The 21,427-nt window shown below is 46.5% G+C and overlaps 1 protein-coding gene across 1 annotated transcript; it reads right to left on the bottom strand.

Annotated features, from left to right (window-relative positions):
* Nucleotides 1–1,263: 1,263 nt before the first annotated feature.
* Nucleotides 1,264–21,360, bottom strand: LOC137096693 (disintegrin and metalloproteinase domain-containing protein 9-like). The gene is made up of 7 exons (XM_067466411.1): nucleotides 21,259–21,360; nucleotides 18,022–18,205; nucleotides 15,496–15,573; nucleotides 10,954–11,062; nucleotides 4,010–4,109; nucleotides 3,623–3,671; nucleotides 1,264–1,348 (listed from the first exon to the last, which is right to left on the bottom strand). Exons 1-7 carry the CDS (start codon nucleotides 21,321–21,323, stop codon nucleotides 1,283–1,285), a joined length of 651 nt encoding a protein of 216 aa, XP_067322512.1. The 5' UTR covers nucleotides 21,324–21,360; the 3' UTR covers nucleotides 1,264–1,282.
* Between the last annotated feature and the right edge of the window lie 67 nt (nucleotides 21,361–21,427).

Here is a 21,427-nt window from a genome sequence, read left to right as displayed (position 1 = left end):
TCAAACAATCATCATCATCATCATCATCATCATCACCACAGTCCTACGCTCTTGGGAAGTGTCTGATGTGTGACCCAATACAACAGCCAGCAGAGTGATCTTGTTTGCTGTGTTTCACATAATAATAATAATAATAATAATAATAATAATAATAATAATAATGTAATCATAGAATCATAGAATCAAAGAGTTGGAAGAGACCTCCTGGGCCATCCAGTCCAACCCCATTCTGCCAAGAAGCAGGAATATTGCATTCAAATCACCCCCGACAGATGGCCATCCAGCCTCTGCTTAAAAGCTTCCAAAGAAGGAGCCTCCACCACACTCCGGGGCAGAGAGTTCCACTGCTGAACAGCTCTCACAGTCAGGAAGTTCTTCCTCATTTTCAGGTGGAATCTCCTCTCTTGTAGTTTGAAGCCATTGTTCCGCGTCCTAGTCTCCAGGGAAGCAGAAAACAAGCTTGCTCCCTCCTCCTCCCTGTGGCTTCCTCTCACATATTTATACATGGCTATCATATCTCCTCTCAGCCTTCTCTTCTTCAGGCTAAAAATGCCCAGCTCCTTAAGCCGCTCCTCATAGGGCTTGTTCTCCAGACCTTTTATCATTTTAGGCGCTCTCCTCTGGACACATTCCAGCTTGTCAATATCTCTCTTGAATTGTGGTGCCCAGAATTGGACACAATATTCCAGGTGTGGTCTAACCAAAGCAGAATAGAGCATGGGGAGCATGACTTCCCTAGATCTAGACACTATGCTCCTCTTGATGCAGGCCAAAATCCCATTGGCTTTCTTTGCCGCCACATCACATTGTTGGCTCATGTTTAACTTGTTGTCCACGAGGACTCCAAGATCTTTTTCACACGTACTGCTCTCGATCATATAAATATATAATGTAATTATAATATAATATAATGTAATGTAATAATAATATAATATAATACTCTGTAGGATGGTGTCCTTCCCACAAAGACAAAGTTTTTGCAGTTTAATAAAAATTTTCCCATGTTTTTATGATAGAGCCAATTAGGGAATGCCATTGATCACCCAGGAGCTAAAATGGTGTTTCGGAGCATAGTCAAATCCGCAGAAGTTGAACCCACTGATCTCTCTGAAGAGGGTAAACAACATGTGGCTAAAGGAGGAAGACTCTTTTATTGGAAGTTAAGGGGAGACAAAGCAAGGAGACACCAGGAAACCGTTGGAAAGGCCTTCTTCTTTGGTAGGTAGGTCCAGGGAGCCTTTTTTTGGGAGCTGTTGAGGTTCCTGCTCCATCAAGGGATGCTTTACGTAGGAGTAGTCAAGTCGAGTTTTCCTTCCTGGGGTTTCAGGGACGAGGAGCCCATGGACTCCTGGAAGAGAAGACATGAATGTCGGAGCATGCAAGAAATCAGTGAGTGAGTGTGTGTGTCAACTGTAAAATAAGATGCGTGAAGATGATTGGTTGGTCAATGCCTGGGGAGAAGGCTAGGCCTGGGACTTTTGGATACGGTTACATTTTGGCTCAGGCTTGGAGAGAAAAGCAGAGAGACAGAGAGAGATGGCCATCCAATCCTTCTCCTTTCTGTAAGACAGAAAGACTCAAGCAAAGCCTTTCTGACAGATGGACATCCAGTCCAAGCCCCTTCTGAAAGATGGACAACCACCTTCTCCCAGGTCTATAGACATAACCAAAGCTTTCCCAACAGATGGCCATTCAGTCCAACCTCCTTCTGCCAAGACTAAAGACGCAACCAAAGCCTTCCTGACAGACAGCCATTCAGTCCAGCCCCCTTCTGCCAGGACTAAAGACACAGCCAAAGCCTTTCTGACAGATGGACATCCAGTCCAACTCCCTTCTGACAGATGGACATCCAATCCAACCCCCTTCTGCCAGGACAAAAGACACAATGAAAGCCTTCCTGACAGATGTCCATTGAGTCCAACCCCCTTCTGCCAGGTATATAGACACAACCAAAGCTTTTCTGACAGATGGCCATTCAGTCCAACCCCCTTCTTCCAGGACTAAAGACACAACCAAAGCCTTCCTGACAGATGGTCATTCAGTCCAGCCCCCTTCTGCCAAGACTAAAGACACAACCAAAGCCTTCCTGACAGATGTCCATTGAGTCCAACCCCCTTCTGCCAGGTATATAGACACAACCAAAGCTTTTCTGACAGATGGCCATTCAGTCCAACCCCCTTCTTCCAGGACTAAAGACACAACCAAAGCCTTCCTGACAGATGGCCATTCAGTCCAACCCCCTTCTTCCAGGACTAAAGACACAACCAAAGCCTTCCTGACAGATGTCCATTGAGTCCAACCCCCTTCTGCCAGGTATATAGACACAACCAAAGCTTTTCTGACAGATGGCCATTCAGTCCAACCCCCTTCTTCCAGGACTAAAGACACAACCAAAGCCTTCCTGACAGATGGCCATCCAGTCCAACTCCCTTCTGACAGATGGACATCTAATCCAACCCCCTTTTGCCAGGACTAAAGACACAACCAAAGCCTTCCCAACAAATGGCCATTCAGTCCAACCCCCTTCATCCAGGACAAGACACAACCAAAGCCTTTCTGACAGATGGACATCCAATCCAACCCCCTTCTGCCAGGACTAAAGACACAACCAAAGCCTTCTGACAGATTCAGTCCAAACCCCTTATGCCAGGACTAAATACGCAACCAAAGCCTTCCTGACAGAGGGCTATTCAGTCCAACCCCTTTCTGCCAGGACTAAAGACACAACCAAAGCCTTTCTGACAGATGGAAACCCAGTCCAACTCCCTTCTGACAGATGGACATCCAATCCAACCCCCTTCTGCCAGGACTAAAGACACAACCAAAGCCTTCCCAACAAATGGCCATTCGGTCCAACCCCCTTCAGCCAGGACTAAAGACACAACCAAAGCCTTCCCGACAGATAGCCATTCAGTCCAACCCCCTTCTCCCAGGACTAAAGACACAACCAAAGCCTTTCTGACAGATAGCCATTCAGTCCAACCCCCTTCTGACAGATGGACATCTAATCCAACCCCCTTCAGCCAGGACTAAAGACACAACCAAAGCCTTCCCAACAAATGGCCATTCAGTCCAACCCCCTTCAGCCAGGACAAGACACAACCAAAGCCTTTCTGACAGATGGTCATTCAGTCCAACTCCCTTCTGACAGATGGACATCCAATCCGACCCCCTTCTTCCAGGACTAAAGACACAACCAAAGCCTTTCTGACAGATGGAAACCCAGTCCAACTCCCTTCTGACAGATGGACATCCAATCCAACCCCCTTCTGCCACGACTAAAGACACAACCAAAGCCTTCCCGACAGATGGCCAATCAGTCCAACCCCCTTCTGCCAGGACTAAAGACACAACCAAAGCCTTCCCGACAGATGGCCATTCAGTCCAACCCCCTTCTCCCAGGACTAAAGACACAACCAAAGCCTTTCTGACAGATGGACATCCAGTCCAACCCCCTTCTGACAGATGGACATCCAATCCAACCCCCTTCTGCCAGGTCTATAGACACAACCAAAGCCTTCCCGACAGATGGCCATTCAGTCCATTTTGGAACCATTTTGTTTCAAAATAAAAAATATAGGAGTAGGATGTTTAATGGGGAAAGGGCTTTAGTGCGACTTACTGTATCGTATGGCTCCTCAAATACATCATTCCGGATGACTTTTGCAAACCTGTGGATGCAAAGTACCAAGATGTTAGCGAACCTTCTGAGCGGGTTTAACCTTTCATGCCAGATCCAAACCACTGCCTTTCCTTATCCAGGGATGGAAGAGCAATGGGTGTATCTGCACTCCAGGATGAAGGCAGTTTGACACCACTTTAGGGGCCACGGCTCAATGGAAGGGCATCCTGGGGCTGCGGTGGTGCAATGGGTTCAACCCTTGAGCTGCTGAACTGCTGACCTGAAGGTTGGCAGCTCGAATTCGCGGGATGAAGTCCAAAACACCTGGAGGGAGGGTTGAACTTGGCCTATGCTTGCTCTACAAGAACACCAATGGCATGGACTTACCAAGCTTTCAAGGGGTCTCTCTTATAGGTGGCAACGAGACCTATCACAAAAAATGCCAAGATTCCCAGGACGACGAACCCAATCACGCGACTTAGAGGCTCTAGAAGGGGAAAGAAGAGGTGATTTTGCACCTGGGAGCTGAAAGCACCAAGGACAGCCATCCCTCCACTTAAAACAGTCAGTATGATGTTATATGTACGCAGATGACATCCAAATCTGTCACTCCTTCACACCTGCTACTAAGGAGGCTGTCCAGACCTTGAACCAGTGCTTGGCTGCTCTGTTGGACTGGATGAGGGCTAGCAAACTGAAATTGAATCCAGACAAGACAGAGGTCCTCCTGGTCAGTCGCAAGGCCGAACAGGGCATAGGGTTACAGCCTGTGTTGGATGGGGTCACACTCCCCCTGAAGATGCAGGTTCGCAGCTTGGGAGTGATCCTGGATTCATCTCTGAGCCTGGAACCTCAGGTTTCAGCGGTGACCAGGGGAGCATTTGCACAGTTAAGACTTGTGCGCCAGCTGCACCCGTACCTTGGGAAGTGTTAGGAATCAGCCTGTGTTTGTGTTTCAGGATCCTGATGTGGGAAATGATGAGGGAAATGGTGATGCTGAGGCTGAGGTACAAGATGGAGATGGTTTGGTCAATGACTTTCAGGCAGACAATGACAGAGAGGCCCCAATGCAAAGGGAAGTTTCTCATGAGAATATCCCTGCTGGGCCTAGCAATGATGGTTCACTCCCTCTCTCTGTGAGCTCGCAAGAGTAGTACGTGTGAAAAAGATCTTGGAGTCCTCGTGGACAACAAGTTAAACATGAGCCAACAATGTGATGTGGTGGCAAAAAAAGCCAATGGGATTTTGGTCTGCATCAATAGGAGCATAGTGTCTGGATCTAAGGAAGTAATGCTACCCCTCTATTCTGCTTTGGTTAGACCACATCTGGAATATTGTGTCCAATTCTGGGCACCACAATTCAAGAGAGATATTGACAAGCTGGAATGTGTCCAGAGGAGGGCAACTCAAATGATCAAGGGTCTGGAGAACAAGCCCTATGAGGAGCGGCTTAGGGAACTGGGCATGTTTAGCCTGAAGAAGAGAAGGCTGAGAGGAGATATGATAGCCATGTATCAATATGTGAGAGGAAGCCACAGGGAGGAGGGAGCAAGCTTGTTTTCTGCTTCCCTGGAGACTAGGACGCGGAACAATGGCTTCAAACTACAAGAGAGGAGATTCCATCTGAACATTAGGAAGAACTTCCTGACTGTGAGAACCGTTCAGCAGTGGAACTCTCTGCCCCGTAGGGAGTGTGGTGGAGGCTCCTTCTTTGGAAGCTTTTAAGCAGAGGCTGGATGGCCATTTGTCAGGGGTGATTTGAATGCAATATTCCTGCTTCTTGGCAGAATGGGGTTGGACTGGATGGCCCAGGAGGTCTCTTCCAACTCTTTGATTCTATGATTCTATGATTCTATGATTTGGGTTTGGAAAATATTCTGACACCTGGGAATTTTAATGAGCAGACGGATAGGGAGTTGAAGAATAGGCGGCTGGAGATCATCCAGGATCGACAACAAACTCACTGTTTACTTCACTTCACTTCACTTTATTTCTTAATTAGTGGCTCTCCACCAAGGTGCTCCGAGCGACTTACAATTTAAAATAGCATTTACACAATATAAAAACATTCAACATAAAAACATTCAACAGTGACTATTTGGCAAATTAGATCTGATTACTTAAATGCACAACCAAACAGTCAAGTCTTGAGTGCCTTTACAAAAGGTCGCAACTTTACGTCGCTCTGAAAGGCTTCGTCTGATAAGGGGGAAATGTGGGGGAAAGCGAAACCAATTTCTGAGTTTTGGGATATAAGGTTTGCCTCAAGGGGAAACCTGTTAGATCAGGCATCGTTTGGAAATCAAGTTCATGTGCCATGGAAATCCTGTTCAAGGGATCTTGTTCCTGTGGAGTTTTTTTAGTCTTTTGGGTTGTCTTTGCATCCTGTTTGATTCCTGTTTGGACAAATGCTGTCTTGGATTGCTTTTATATCTGGTGTGGATATTTCTTTGTGTTATTACCTTTTATGGACTTATTACTTTTTGGAAATGTCTTATTTTCTTACAACCATTTATTTCTTCTGGCTATTTACTAAGCTTCAATAAAAGAAGATTTGTTTCTTCACTCTTCATAGAATCATAGAATCATAGAATCCAAGAGTTGGAAGAGACCTCCTGGGCCATCCAGTCCAACCCCATTCTGCCAAGAAGCAGGAAAATTGCACTCAAATCACCCCTGACAGATGGCCATCCAGCCTCTGTTTAAAAGCTTCCAAAGAAGGAGCCTCCACCACACTCCGGGGCAGAGAGTTCCACTGCTGAACGGCTCTCACAGTCAGGCAGTTCTTCCTCATGTTCAGATGGAATCTCCTCTCTTGTAGTTTGAAGCCATTGTTCCATTGCATCCTAGTCTCCAAGGAAGCAGAAAACAAGCTTGCTCCCTCCTCCTCCCTGTGGCTTCCTCTCACATATTTATTCGTGTGCTGTGTTTTAAAGTCAGAGGGCTTTTTCCTGACCCGGAGTGCAACAGGAAGTCTGACTTGGCCACTGTGGTCCACGCTCTCGCTATATCCCGTATAGACTACTGTAACGCACTCTACATGGGGTTGCCTTTGAAGACTGTTTGGAAACTCCGACTAGTCCAACAGGTGGCAGCCAGACTACTCACTGGAGTGACATATAGGGAGCACACCATCCCCCTGTTGTGTCAGCTCCACCGGCTGCCGGTCCATTTCCGAGCACAATTCAAAGTTCAGGTCTTGGGCTATAATTTATTTATTTATTTATTTATTTCGAGCATTTCTACTCCGCCCTTCTCAACCCCCCGGGGGGGGGGGGGGACTCAGGGCAGCTTCCAGCAGGCACATATTCGATGCCTACATTTAAACACAACACAACACAATACATATCACAGTAATTATAAATAGTTAAAACATTAAATTATTACAATTAAATCTCATAGAAAAAGCCAGCTTGGTGGCCATCGTTTCGCCCAGTTCCGTAATTGGTGAGCCATTCAGCTTAACGTAGTCCGTTTCCAAAGCTCATTGTCATCATTTTCCTTGTCAATCTGCCAGATTACCCAAAGGCCTGGTCCCATATCCATGTTTTTACTTTCCTTCTAAAAGAGAGGAGGGATGGTGATGATCTAATTTCCCTGGGGAGTGAGTTCCACGGGTGGGGGGCCACCACCAAGAAGGCCCTGTCCCTCGTCCCCGCCAGTCTCGTTTGTGACAAGGGCGGAGTGGAGAGCAGGGCCCCTCCAGAAGATCTTAAATTCCTAGGCGGGACGTAGAAGGAGATACGTTCGGACAGGTACGCTGGGCCCTATACAGTTCCGGCCCAACTTACTTGTCTGAATGTATCTGTTGGGACTCAGCCTGTGATTGAACCTGAGCCTGTACTTGAACCTGTGAATGTATTTCAGTCTCCTGATGTTTCTGTGTCTGATGTGGGTCATGAGGAGGGAAATCAGTCCCCTGTCCGAACGCATCTCCTCCTATGAACCAGTTAGGACATTAAGATCATCTGGGGAGGCCCTGCTCTTGATCCCACCGGCTTCACAAGCACGCCTGGCGGGAACGAGAGACAGGGCTTTCTCAGTGGTGGCCCCTCGGCTGTGATCTAATTTCCCTGGGGAGTGAGTTCCACGGGTGGGGGGCCACCACCAAGAAGGCCCCTCCTGCAGGCCCAATGTAGATCCGAAAGAATTCATCAATTAATGAGTTTCATGCAGACACTGACAGAGAGGCTTCGGTGCAAAGGGCAGATTCTCATGAGAATGTTTCTGTCAGGCCTTGGGAGAAAGGTTTACTCCCTCTGTCTGTGAGCTCTCCAGATTCTAGTTTGGAAAATAGTCTGGCACCTGCTAAAGTTAATGAGGAGTCAGATAAGCACAGTCAGCGGATGGAGATTAACCAGAATCGACACGAGGCCCAATGTTTACGTAGATCCGAAAGAATTCATCAATTAAAGTCAAAGACTGGGGAGAAACTAAACCAGTTTTTTGGGATGTAAGGTTTGCCTGTAGAAAATCTTGTCAGATCAGGCATCGTTTGGAAACCAAGTTCTTGTGCCATGGAAGTCTTGTTCAAGGGATCTTATTTCTGTGGAGTTTTTTAGCCTTTTGGATTGTCTTGCATCCTGCTTGACTCCTGTCTGGATTAACTCTTTGTATGGTGTGCTTTAAGTCAGAGGGTTTTTTCTGGACCTGGAGTGCAACAGTATCTCCATCTATGTTCCGCCTCGTAGTTTAAGGGAGGCCCTGCTCTCGGTCCTGCAAGCTTCGCATACACGTTTGGCGGGGATGAGACACAGGGCCTTCTCGATGGTGCCCCCACCACCACCACCACCACCACCTGTGGAACTCGCTCCCCAGCAAGATTAGGTTGGCTTCATCCTTCTTTTCTTTTAGGAATAAACTTAAATCATGGTTTTGGGACCAGACTTTTGGACAGCAGGCATGACAGCACTTTGAATGTTGACCTGGACTGGAAATGGTGATATGGTTTGATAATAATGTTTTAAATAGCTTTAACTTAATGTTTTATCTATTGTTTTAAATTGCTGTTATATTTGTTATATTTCTCTATACATTGTGACATTGCATTGTTGTCATTGTATGCCGCCCTGAGTCCCCCCTCAGGGGTTGAGGAGGGCGGGGGAGAAATGTTGGAAATAAATAAATAAATACATAAATAAATTCTCTCTTGCATCATGACCGTGCTAATGAGGAAGTGTTACTGCAATGAACGAAATGTAAATGTAGAGCAGAGCCGCTTGTCGAAGCAGAAACAACTGTCTGAAGTGAGTTAATTGGATGATAAGAAGCATGTTGGCCAGCAAATTGCATTGATGATAGAAGATACTCTGCAGGACTGTGGCCTGTTGGGACTATACATTCCTTTTAGCTTCATGACAATTCCTGTATCTGCAGGAGTCAGTCTTGAACTTAGGTCCCCTCTCTCTTGTGGGGTTCCTCCTCAGGGGGCCATTCTCTCCCCTCTCTTGTTTAACATCTCTATGCGACCACTTGCTCAGCTGGTTCGAGGTTTTGGGCTGGAGTGTGACCAGTATGCTGATGACACTCAGCTGGTGCTGAAGATGGAAGGCTGGCCAGACTCTGTACCCAATAATTTCCATCAATGCCTCATTGAGGCCGTGACTGGATGGCTGCGTGCCAGCAGGTTGAGGGTGAATCCAGCAAAGACGGAGATCCTATGGCTGGGTCGACCGGGCAGTGGGGACATCCAGCTGCCTACCCTGGATGGCCAGGCACTACGCCCGACATCATTGGTCAAGAGTCTGGGAGTCCTTTTGGACCCTCTGCTGAGGATGGAGGCCCAGGTCTCTCTCCGCCGTGAGCAGAACCGCCTTCTTCCACCTGCGGCAGGCTGACCCTTCCCTGTCCAGGGCCACCTGGCTATGGTGATCCAGGCTACGGTAACGCCCTCTACATTGGCCTTCCTCTGTAGGTGATCCGGAAGCTCAAGCTGGTACAAAATGCAGCTGCTCGGCTTCTTGTGGGAATTCCGATGAGATGCCATATAACCCCAATCTGACTGCAGCTGCGTTGGTTACCCATTGAGCCCCGGATCACTTTCAAAGGGATGGTCCTCACCTTGAAGGCCTTGCATGGTCTGGGGCCGATGTACCTGAGGGACCGCCTCACCCCCTCCCAACCCCAGAGATCCCTCCGTTCTGAGGACCAAGATCTATTGGAAATTCCCAGTGTCAAGACCTTGCATCTAACAGCAACCAGACGCAGAGCCTTCACAGCAGTGGCACCATCACTCTGGAATACTCTGCCACCTGAAGTCTGTGCCTTGCGGGACTTACTAGATTTCCGCAGGGCATGGAAGACATATCTGTTTCGACAGGCTGTTAATGTTTGATATTGCTGTTTTAAATTGTTTTAAATTGTGTTAGATTCTAGCCTGTTCTTGTAAGCCGCTCTGAGCCCCAGGGGAGTGGCGGCATATAAATTTGAATAATAGATAGATAGATAGATAGATAGATAGATAGATAGATAGACTTCCATCCTATAAGAAGCCAGTCTGGCCCAGATTCCTACTTTCATAAGAGTCTGACCTATGTGGACTCATTCACTCTTTGAATGAAGTAGACATTTCCTGGTTCAGGTTTTAGTTGGAAGAGCAGCATGAATACATGAAATGCAATTTGTACAAATTTGTATGTTGTGGAACGCTGCTGTTGCGAATGCCATGGTTTGCTGGCATGGAAACAACAAATTCTTGAAATCTGAGAAATGTGTAGAGCCCAAATGCCCAGAGCCCAATGGGGAATCATAGAATCATAGAATCAAAGAGTTGGAAGAGACCTCATGGGCCATCCAGTCCAACCCCCTGCCAAGAAGCAGGAATATTGCATTCAAATCACCCCTGACAGATGGCCATCCAGCCTCTGCTTAAAAGCTTCCAAAGAAGGAGCCTCCACCACACTCCGGGGCAGAGAGTTCCACTGCTGAACGGCTCTCACAGTCAGGAAGTTCTTCCTAATGTTCAGATGGAATCTCCTCTCTTGTAGTTTGAAGCCATTGTTCCATTGCGTCCTAGTCTCCAAGGAAGCAGAAAACAAGCTTGCTCCCTCCTCCCTGTGGCTTCCTCTCACATATTTATACATGGCTATCATATCTCCTCTCAGCCTTCTCTTCTTCAGGCTAAACATGCCCAGTTCCCCAAGCCGCTCCTCATAGGGCTTGTTCTCCAGACCCTTGATCATTTTAGTCACCCTCCTCTGGACACATTCCAGCTTGTCAATATCTCTCTTGAATTGTGGTGCCCAGAATTGGACACAATATTCCAGATGTGGTCTAACTAAAGCAGAATAGAGGGGAAGCCCATCAGAAACAATGCCAAAGGGGATGCTCACGTTCATAGGAAGGGGGTCCGCTCTCGATGCTTCCTCCGTATCCTTTGCCCAGGCAGAAGGGAGGGGCCCACCCGTAAGAGCAATGGCAGTTCCCGTTGTTGTTGCACACCTGCAAAAGGAACCACAAATTTTGCATTGCATTTGTTGGCATGCAATAAATTAGGCAATTCACTTACACTTAAATTTACAAACAGCATCAATTTCCACCTGCGAATCAGACATAGGCAAACTTTGGCCTTCCAGGTGGCTGTTAGAAATGGTGGGAGTTGAAGTCCAAAATACCCGGATGGCCAAAGTTTGCCCATGCATATATTAACTTTGGGTCACATAGAAAAGAGTTAACACTCCTGTGGGGTTTCTTTCCTTTGCTGCCAGTGCTTCCCTTTCTGTCCCTGTGATAAGGAATTTGCGGATATTTGGCTTGTTGTGGAAACAAAGTGTCAGTCTGTAGGGTCCGAATAGCAATGTAAAATAACCACTCACAAGCCGGCTTGCTTTGAAATGGCTGTATTGCTTTTATCTCTCCAGCAAAGAAAGACGCTACTGCTGTTTTCCTACCACCACTTCCTTTTATACATCTTTCCCGCCCATCTCCCCCTCTTCTCATGGCGATCATATCTCCTCTCAACCTTCTCTTCTTCAGGCTAAACATGCCCAGCTCCTTAAACCGCTCCTCATAGGGCTTGTTCTCCAGACCCTTGATCATTTGAGTCACCCTCCTCTGGACACATTCCAGCTTGTCAATATCTCTCTTGAATTGTGGTGCCCAGAATTGGATCTAGTGTGATTCCAGGTGTGGTCTAACCAAAGCAGAATAGAGCATGGGGAGCATTACTTCCCTGGACCTAGACACTAGGCTCCTCTTGATGCAGGCCAAAATCTCATTGGCTTTTTTTGCCGCCACATCACATTGTTGGCTCATGTTTAACTTCCTGTCCACGAGGACTCCAAGATCATTTTCACACGTACTGCTCTCGAGCCAGGCATCGTCCCCCATTCTGTATCTTTGCATTTCGTTTTTCCTGCCAAAGTGGAGTATCTTGCATTTGTCCCTGTTGAACTTCATTTTGTTAGTTATGGCCCATCTGTCTAATCTGTCAAGATAATTTTGAATTCACTAACAGCACCAATTTCCACTTGATCTCGGCATCCCTTATATCAGACATAGGCAAACATTGCCCCTCCAGGTGGCTGTTAGGAATGGTGGGAGTTGAAGTCCAAAACACCCTGAGGTCCAAAGTATGCCCATATCCACCTCTCATATATTATCTTTGGATCACATGGAAACGAGTTAAAACTCCTGTGGGGTTTCTTTCGTTTGCTGCCAGTGCTTCCCTTTCTGTCCCTGTGATAAGGAATTTGCGGATATTTGGCTTGTTGTGGAAACAAAGTGTCAGTCTGTAGGATCCGAATAGCAATGGAAAATAACTACTCACAAGCCGGCTTGCTTTGAAATGGCTGTATTGCTTTTATCTCTCCAGCAAAGAAAGACGCTACTGCTGTTTTCCTACCACCACTTCCTTTTATACATCTTTCCTGCCCATCTCCCCCTCTTCTCAATTTCCTTATGAGAATAAGGAAATAAAGCTTCAGTGGAGATGTTGTGGCTCAGTAGGAGTCGGAGTCTGAAACTGAACTGTTTGACCCTTCTGGGCCTGGGTCTTCTGAGCCTGAGCATGATTTTAGGCAGGATGACGAGGAGACTGATGGGTTGCAGATTCCCGTACATAGAGTCATAGAGTCAAAGAGTTGGAAGAGTCCTCATGGGCCATTCTGCCAAGAAGCAGGAATATTGCATTCAAATCACCCCTGACAGATGGCCATCCAACCTCTGTTTAAAAGCTTCCAAAGAAGGAGCCTCCACCACACTCCAAGGCAGAGAGTTCCACTGCTGAATGGCTCTCACAGTCAGGAAGTTCTTCCTCATGTTCAGATGGATTCTCCTCTCTTGTAGTTTGAAGCCATTGTTCCATTGCGTCCTAGTCTCCAGGGAAGCAGTAAACAATTTTTGAATTTTTGAATCTGAAACTGAACTGTTTGGCCCTTCTGGGCCTGGGTCTTCTGAGCCTGAGCATGATTTTAGGCAGGATGACGAGGAGACTGATGGCTTGCAGATTCCCGTACATGCCCCAGACGGGGCTGATAGTGTGCCTTCTGAAGAAGAAACAGCAAGCCTGTTCCCCAGGGAAAGGATTGTGCCTTTAGATAGAGACAGTGAAATCCTATAAGTGCAGCTGGAGACTCCATTCAGTTCCCATAGTGATCCGGCCCAGCTGGGCCGAGATAAGGAGTTTGAAGATAATAATGAATTAATGAGCAGACAGGACCGTTTGCAATTAAGGGTTCGGCAAAGCACACGCCTTGCTAGCAAGAGGGAAGCCAAAGGTCAATGCAATGCTTTCATGTCTGGGAGGCTTATTTAATGATGTAGCTGAGAGGCATTTCTTGTCAGTCCAATGTTACTTCTAACCCGTTAACTTCTGTGGAATAGCCTCGGCTTTTGCGGAACGTTTCTGGCTTTTTGGAGACTCTAATCCTGGATTCTAATCCTGATTTTACCTGTTTGCCATGGGCTCTTGTTTGGCCATTGCTAAAGGATTATGCTTCATGTTATTTGCCTGTGGATCTTGGAAACCTTGCCTTTGCATTCAAGACTCTGTTTTGCCTATTGAACTTCTGCATCTTTATTTCTCTGTTTTGGTTTTGCTTTTTCTCAATAAACTACAAAACTACAGCCTTGGTGTGTGATGGTATCTTGTGCAAGGTGAAAACTACCCTGAGTTGCGACAGGAGAGCCCTTTCCTCCCTAATAATACCTCTTTCAAGAGTGGATTTCCATTTGTTCCGAGTGGAAGTTTTCTCTCACTTCCGGTTGTCTCAGCCCCATTCTTAACTGGGAGATGTTTGTAAACTCGATGTTTGTAACTCGGGGACTGTTGATTTATCCTTCCACATAGCTCACAGAAACAACATTTTTGTGTCTAATTTCAATGGCTATCTTCTACACTGCTGTATAAAATCCAGATTATCTGTTTTGAACTAAATTAAATGGCAGTGTAGACTCATCCAATTCAATTCAAAGCAGATAAGGCTGATTATCTGGGCTGGGCTTTAGCACAGCAGGTTAAACCACCAACTGCAGTAAATCTTATCAATTGAAAGGTTGACAGTTCAAAGCCTGGGTCGGGGTGAGCTCCTGGCCTTTAGCCCAGCTTCTGCCTACCTAGTATTTGTGAGTAGATAAACAGGTACTGCTTAAGTGAGGAGGTATTAAAGACACCCACAAGGAAATGCCAGAGAAAGGCCAGCAATTCAATCAAGGAGGAAGTTTACAAACAAAGCTCTTCGGCAGGGAAAGTGGAGCAACAGCACACCCGGTGGCCAGAACTGAGCACAAGCCTCCAAGATGCCGAGGATGGGAAAAGCCTATAGTGGAGTTTGGGGAAAATAGACTTGAGATTTGGGAGTTGTAGTTGCTGGGATTTATAGTTCACCAACAAGCAAAGAGCATTCTGAACTCCACCAATGATGGAATTGAACCAAACTTGACACACAAAACTCCCACGACCAATAGAAAATACTGGAAGGGTTTGGTGGGCATTGACCTTGAGTTAGGGAGTTGTAGTTCACCTACATCCAGAGAGCACTGTGGACTCAAACAATGATGGATCTGGACCAAAGTTGACATGAATACTCAATATGCCCAAATGTGAACCTTGGTGGAGTTTGGGGAAAATAGAGGTTGACATTTGGGAGTTGTAGTTGCTGGAATTTATAGTTCACCTACAAGCAAAGAGCATTCTGAACTCCACCAATGATGGAATCGAACCAAACTTGACACACAAAACTCCCACGACCAAGAGAAAATACTGGAAGGGTTTGGTGGGCATCGACCTTGAGTTTTGGAGTTGTAGTTCACCTACATCCAGGTAGAGCACTGTGGACTCAAACAATGGTGGATCTGGACCAAACTTGGCATGAATACTCAATATGCCCAAGTCTGAACCCTGGTGGAGTTTGGGGAAAATAGAGGTTGACATTTGGGAGTTGTAGTTGCTGGGATTTATAGTTCAACTACAAGCAAAGAGCATTCTGAACTCCACCAGCGATAGAATTGGGCCAAACTTCCCACACAGAAGCAGCATGACAAACAGAAAATATTGTGTTTTCTGATGGTCTTTGGCAATCCCTCTGACACCCCCCAGGGGTCCCAACCCCCAGTCTGAGAAACACTGCTTTAGCTCAATGTTGGAGTCATGAAAAATCTGGCAACAGGGAAAAGATGTCTGAACGCCACCCATTTACCCAAATCTGTTCAGTGTTTGTAGCAGATCCTGCGAAAAAGAAAAACCGGCTTGTCTAGCAAGCCTTGCAAATGCTGATTTGTTATCAGTACACGTTTGGTTTTTATATCTACTTTATATACCTATATGTATAAATATTTATCAAGTGGAAATTGGTCACGAGTGGAAGAAGCTGAAGCAGCCTTATGCTAACCCAACTGGGTCTCAAGGGATGCACCTTCCCTGACTTCATACTTACCCCGCGGTGGTTGCATTTAGAGAAGTTGCAGTTATGCTTCATAAAGTCCAGATCAACGCAGGATCGGTTGATACATATCTAGAGCAAGAGGCACAAGGCGTTAACTTTGTATAGTACACTGGCAGTGAGGAAGCTTAAATCCTGCGCATCTGAGAAATGATATCCCGAGGCTGAATGCAAGCGGGCATGGTCTCCTTCAAGCAGGACGGCTTTTCCCTATGCTTGCCTTTCCTGCAGGACTCAGTACAAACACAAAACAATCTATGCGTAATGTCAAAGTGTATTATCAAGAAAACATATAATATTCTATTTACCAAAATCCCCAGTATAAAGCTCAATTCAGTGGTACACAGAAATCAAAAGGAGCAACCGCTCTCAAACGTAACAGTTCTGGGTCTGGATAGGGATTCCACTGTGTATAGGCTTCAGGGATGTGTGAATTTACTTCTTTACGCAGTGTGAATTTACTTCTCGCAGAGTCACTTTTTGTATTAGCTACTTGGCATGATATAAGAGTCTAGAGTTGCTGAATTTATCAACTCCTGAGGAAGGGGATTGCTTTCCCCGAAACAGGGTACAAAAATACCCGGGCACCCCTGTTGAATACCATTGGGACTTTTCTTTGAAGACTTATTTTGAGAAGCAGTGCTCCATTTTTCACTGGACTTGAGTTGGATCTTTTCCATGAAGATTGTTTTGAGAGTGACGCTTCATCTCCATTATTGTCTTCAGCTTACATATAGCCTCATGACTCTATACTTACTTTGTTTATATGACTTTTTGCATTGAATGTATCCCTGAAGCCTATACACAGTGGAATCCCTATCCAAACCCAGAACTGTTACGTTTGAGAGCGGTTGCTCCTTTTGATTTCTGTGTACCACTGAATTGAGCTTTATACTGGGGATTTTGGTAAATAGAATATTATATGTTTTCTTGATAATACACTTTGACATTACGCATAGATTGTTTTGTGTTTGTACTGATATCTTACAAGTACTCTGGGATATTGTGTAGTAGTTTCCTGCAGGACTGACATAGGGTGCATCTACACCAAGCACAGGCAAACTTTGGCCTTCCCTCCAGGTGTTTTGGACTCCAACTCCCACCATTCCTAACAGCCTCAGGCCCCTTCCATTTCCCCCTCAGCCACTTAGGAATGGTGGGAGTTGGAGTCCAAAACACCTGGAAGGCTGAAGGTTGCCTGTGTCTGCTGTAGCTTGCCCAAATCCTGCATTGGAACAAAACAAGTGTAGATGCAAATCCCTACCCCAAAAGCTCCAGATATCCCAAGTGCCTGGCATGGTTCTCAACATCAACAATGTGACGGCACGAGTGGCACCACCTATATATAGAACTTTAATTTGCAAGGGTTTAAACAGTATAACATGCCCATACTTACTTATTTTGTAAATGTATAGTTGGATTGATTGGTTATTTATAGCTGTCAATCAGTGTTGTTTGCACCAGTTATATTGCTTCCTCAGTCTAATTGCTTGGCTCCACCTCTTCCTAGAAGAGCAGGGCAGTGTTTCCTTTTTCATTCTACCATCAAACTTTCTATCAGATGAATGTGAGAAAGGGACTTGGCTCTAAAGCCCTTGAATAAGTTACCTCTCATCACCAATTCTAAGGTTTTTACCCTTGGGACTCATGCTTAAGGATCCATCTCACCCAGCATATTATTATTATTATTATTATTATTATTATTATTATTATTATTACTATTGCCACCTGGCAGACAATGTTGTTGTTGTTCATTCGTTCAGTCGTCTCCGACTCTTCGTGACCTCATGGACCAGCCCACGCCAGAGCTCCCTGTCGGCCGTCACCACCCCCAGCTCCTTCAAGGTCATTCCAGTCACTTCAAGGATGCCATCCATCCATCTTGCCCTTGGTCGGCCCCTCTTCCTTTTGCCTTCCACTTTCCCCAGCATCATTCCCTTCTCTAGGCTTTCCTGTCTCCTCATGATGTGGCCAAAGTACTTCAACTTTGTCTCTAGTCTCCTTCCCTCCAGTGAGCAGTCGGACTTTATTTCCTGGAGGATGGACTGGTTGGATCTTCTCACAGTCCAAGGCACTCTCAGCACTTTCCTCCAACACCACACCTCAAAAGCATCGATCTTCCTTCGATCGGCCTTCCCTAAGGTCCAGCTCTCACATCCGTAGGTTACTACAGGGAATACCATGGCTTTGACTAGGCGGATCTTTGTTGTCAGCCTTTGACTAGGCGGATCTTTGTTGGCAGACAATGCAGGGTGACAAAGGCAAGGACAAGCAGACTGAGAGATAGCTTTTATCCTAGTCCTGTGGCTATGTTGAACTCCATGGCTTTGCATTGATGTGGCATTGGGGGCTATGTGGTGGAGGTGGGAGTGTGGAGGGATGGGTGTGTTGTTCTGTGGTGGGTGGGTGTGGGAGGGGGGCATGTAATTTTGTTGTGCAATAGCACAACGGCAAATAAAGAGATGGTATTCTATTCTCAATTCTATGGGTGCTTCTGATACCTGTTGCGGGTATGGTTACCTTGCCAGTGCCGCAGGTGGTCCCATCCTTCACAGCGCCGAGGTCGGGAGCGTCCTGGCCCAGGTGGAATTCCGTCCCCCAGCACAAGGTGTTCTCCACTGGCGTCTGGATGACACTTTGCCCGGTTGACATTTTGGGGATTTTCTTAATGTGAACGCATTGCAGCCGCCCACAAAGGACGTCTCTGTAGAGAAGAGCAAAGAGAGAAGCATTTGCACCTCCTTTCATTCACCTTGATGGCCAACGGGGGCAATATATTTATTATTATTATTATTATTATTATTATTATTATTATTATTATTCTCTTTCCCAGCAAGTCAGAATTTGAGCTTCTTCTGGAATCATAGAATCATAGAATCAAAGAGTTGGAAGAGACCTCATGGGCCATCCAGTCCAACCCCATTCTGCCAAGAAGCAGGAATATTGCATTCAAATCACCCCTGACAGATGGCCATCCAGCCTCTGCTTAAAAGCTTCCAAAGAAGGAGCCTCCACCACACCACCACAGAGAGTTCCACTGCTGAACGGCTCTCACAGTCAGGAAGTTCTTCCTCGTGTTCAGATGGAATCTCCTCTCTTGTAGTTTGAAGCCATTGTTCCCTTGCATCCTAGTCTCCAGGGAAGCAGAAAACAAGCTTGCTCCCTCCTCCCTGTGGCTTCCTCTCACATATTTATACATGGCTATCATATCTCCTCTCAGCCTTCTCTTCTTCAGGCTAAACATGCCCAGCTCCTTAAGCCGCTCCTCATAGGGCTTGTTCTCCAGACCTTTTATCATTTTAGTCGCCCTCCTCTGGACACATTCCAGCTTGTCAATATCTTGAATTGTGGTGCCCAGAACTGGACACAATATTCCAGATGCTTGAAGAGCAAAGAGAGAAGCATTTGCACTCCTTTCATTCACCTTGATGACGGCCAACGGGGGCAATATATTTATTATTATTATTATTATTATTATTATTATTATTATTATTATTATCTTTCCCAGCAAGTTAGAATTTGAGCTTCTTCCGAAAGGTCAGGAGGGAGGGGGCAGATCTGATCTCATTAGGGAGGGAGTTCCACAGCCAATTATTAATAGCTTAACGATGCAAATAGACATGGATTTAAACCTAGAAGTCACAGTTTTATAGTTATAATTTGCCTTCCTTTCCTGCTTGCTTTTGTTTCCTCTGCCAGACATTTGCTACAAAACAGGAGCTTTTTTGTTGAGTTCCAGGGCCAGAGAAGCAAATGGCGGAAACAGAAGAACGGCCTGCCTCAGGGGAGCGTGCTTGCTCCATCCATGTTCAACATCTACACAAATGACCAGCCACTGCCAGAAGGGACAGGGAGTTTCATCTATGCTGATGATCATGCCATCACCGCTCAAGCAGGGAGCTTTGCGATGGCTGAACAGAAGCTCTCCAAAGCTCTAGGTGCTCTGACTGCCTATTACAGGGAAAACCAGCTGATCCCCAACCCATCTAAAACACAGACATGTGCCTTTCATCTCAAGAACAGACAAGCATCCCAAACTCTGAGGATTATTACCTGGGAAGGAACCCCACTGGAGCATTGCAGCACACCCAAATACTGGGAGTCACTCTGGACTGTGCTCTTACCTACAAGAAGCACTGCCTGAACATCAAGCAAAAAGTGGGCGCTAAAACAACATCATACGAAAGCTGACTGGCACAACCTGGGAATCACAACCAGACACAGTGAAGACATCTGCCCTTGCGCTATGCTACTCTGTTGCTGCTGAATATTCATGCCCAGAATGGAACACATCTCACCACGCTAAAACAGTGGATGTGGCTCTTAATGAGACATGCCGCATTATCACGGGGTGCCTGCGCCCTACACCACTGGAGAAATTGCACTGCTTAGCCAGTATTGCACCACCTGACATCTGCCGGGAAGAAACAGCCAGTAGGGAGAGGATCAAAGCAGTGACATCTCCAGCTCATCCCCTGTTTGGGTATCAGCCATCACGTCAACAACTTAAATCAAGAAATAGTTTTCTAAGCTCTACAGAGACTCTCGCTGGAACACCTCAGCAAGCGAGAGTCCAAAAGTGGCAGGCTCAAACCCAGAACCTCAATCCGTGGCTGATACCCAATGAGAGACTCCCCCCTGGGCACACAGAAGACTGGGCGACTTGGAAGGCATTGAAAAGACTGCGCTCTGGCACCACGAGATGCAGAGCCAACCTCAAGAAATGGGGCCACAAAGTGGAATCCACGACATGCGAGTGCGGAGAGGAGCAAACCACTGACCACCTGCTGCAAAGCAACCTGAGCCCTGCCACATGCACAATGGAGGACCTCCTTGCGGCAACACCAGAGGCACTCCAAGTGGCCAGTTACGGGTCAAAGGACATTTAACCAACTACCAAGCTTGCAAACTTTGTGTTTTGTCTGTTTGTTTGTTTGTTTTGGTTCAAATTGTAATACAAATGTCTGGTTGCTGATGACACAATAAATATTATAAAATAAACGTGCCAGCCATTAATCCCATTAGCCACATTGCCAGGTGGGTAGGCAGCAACTTAACTTCCAGGTTGCCTAGCATTTGTTTGAGCAAGCAGCACTCATGTTCGATGTATGCGGTGGATAGGACAGGACTTGATCCTTCCAAGGCCAAGCAGGGAGGCTCACTTGAGGCGCAGCCACCCCATAGAATCATAGAATCAGAGAGTTGGAAGAGACCTCCTGGGCCATCCAGTCCAACCCCATTCTGCCAAGAAGCAGGAATATTGCATTCAAATCAACCCTGACAGATGGCCATCCAGCCTCTGCTTAAAAGCTTCCAAAGAAGGAGCCTCCACCACACTCTGGGGCAGAGAGTTCCACTGCTGAACGGCTCTCACAGTCAGGAAGTTCTTCCTCATGTTCAGATGGAATCTCCTCTCTTGTAGTTTGAAGCCATTGTTCCCTTGTGTCCTAGTCTCCAGGGAAGCAGAAAACAAGCTTGCTCCCTCCTCCTCCCTGTGGCTTCCTCTCACATATTTATACATGGCTATCATATCTCCTCTCAGCCTTCTCTTCTTCAGGCTAAACATGCCCAGCTCCTTAAGCCGCTCCTCATAGGGCTTGTTCTCCAGACCCTTGATCATTTTAGTTGCCCTCCTTTGGACACACCCCAGGACAGCATTTGACTCTTTTACAAACAGGTTTGGACCCAATCCTCTGGAGGAAAGTCGGGGTTTCTGACCCCCAGGACAGAGACGCGTTCCCCCCAGACCCAACCTACTCTTCGTCACACTTCTTGTACTTCTCTCCATCCCCGCCACAGTTGCCAGACTGGTCTCCTCGCATGTTCACCTCCTTGAAACAGCTCAGCGGAGCCTCTTGGGCGTCTGATGAGAAGGAAGGGGAAGGTGGGAAAAGGAAGGAAGAGTTGGTAAGATTAAATCAATAAA

The sequence above is a fragment of the Anolis sagrei genome, chromosome 3 (assembly GCF_037176765.1).
Source record: "Anolis sagrei isolate rAnoSag1 chromosome 3, rAnoSag1.mat, whole genome shotgun sequence".
In the NCBI taxonomy this organism is placed as follows: domain Eukaryota; kingdom Metazoa; phylum Chordata; class Lepidosauria; order Squamata; family Dactyloidae; genus Anolis; species Anolis sagrei.
This window is presented reverse-complemented; position numbering and strand designations above follow the sequence as displayed.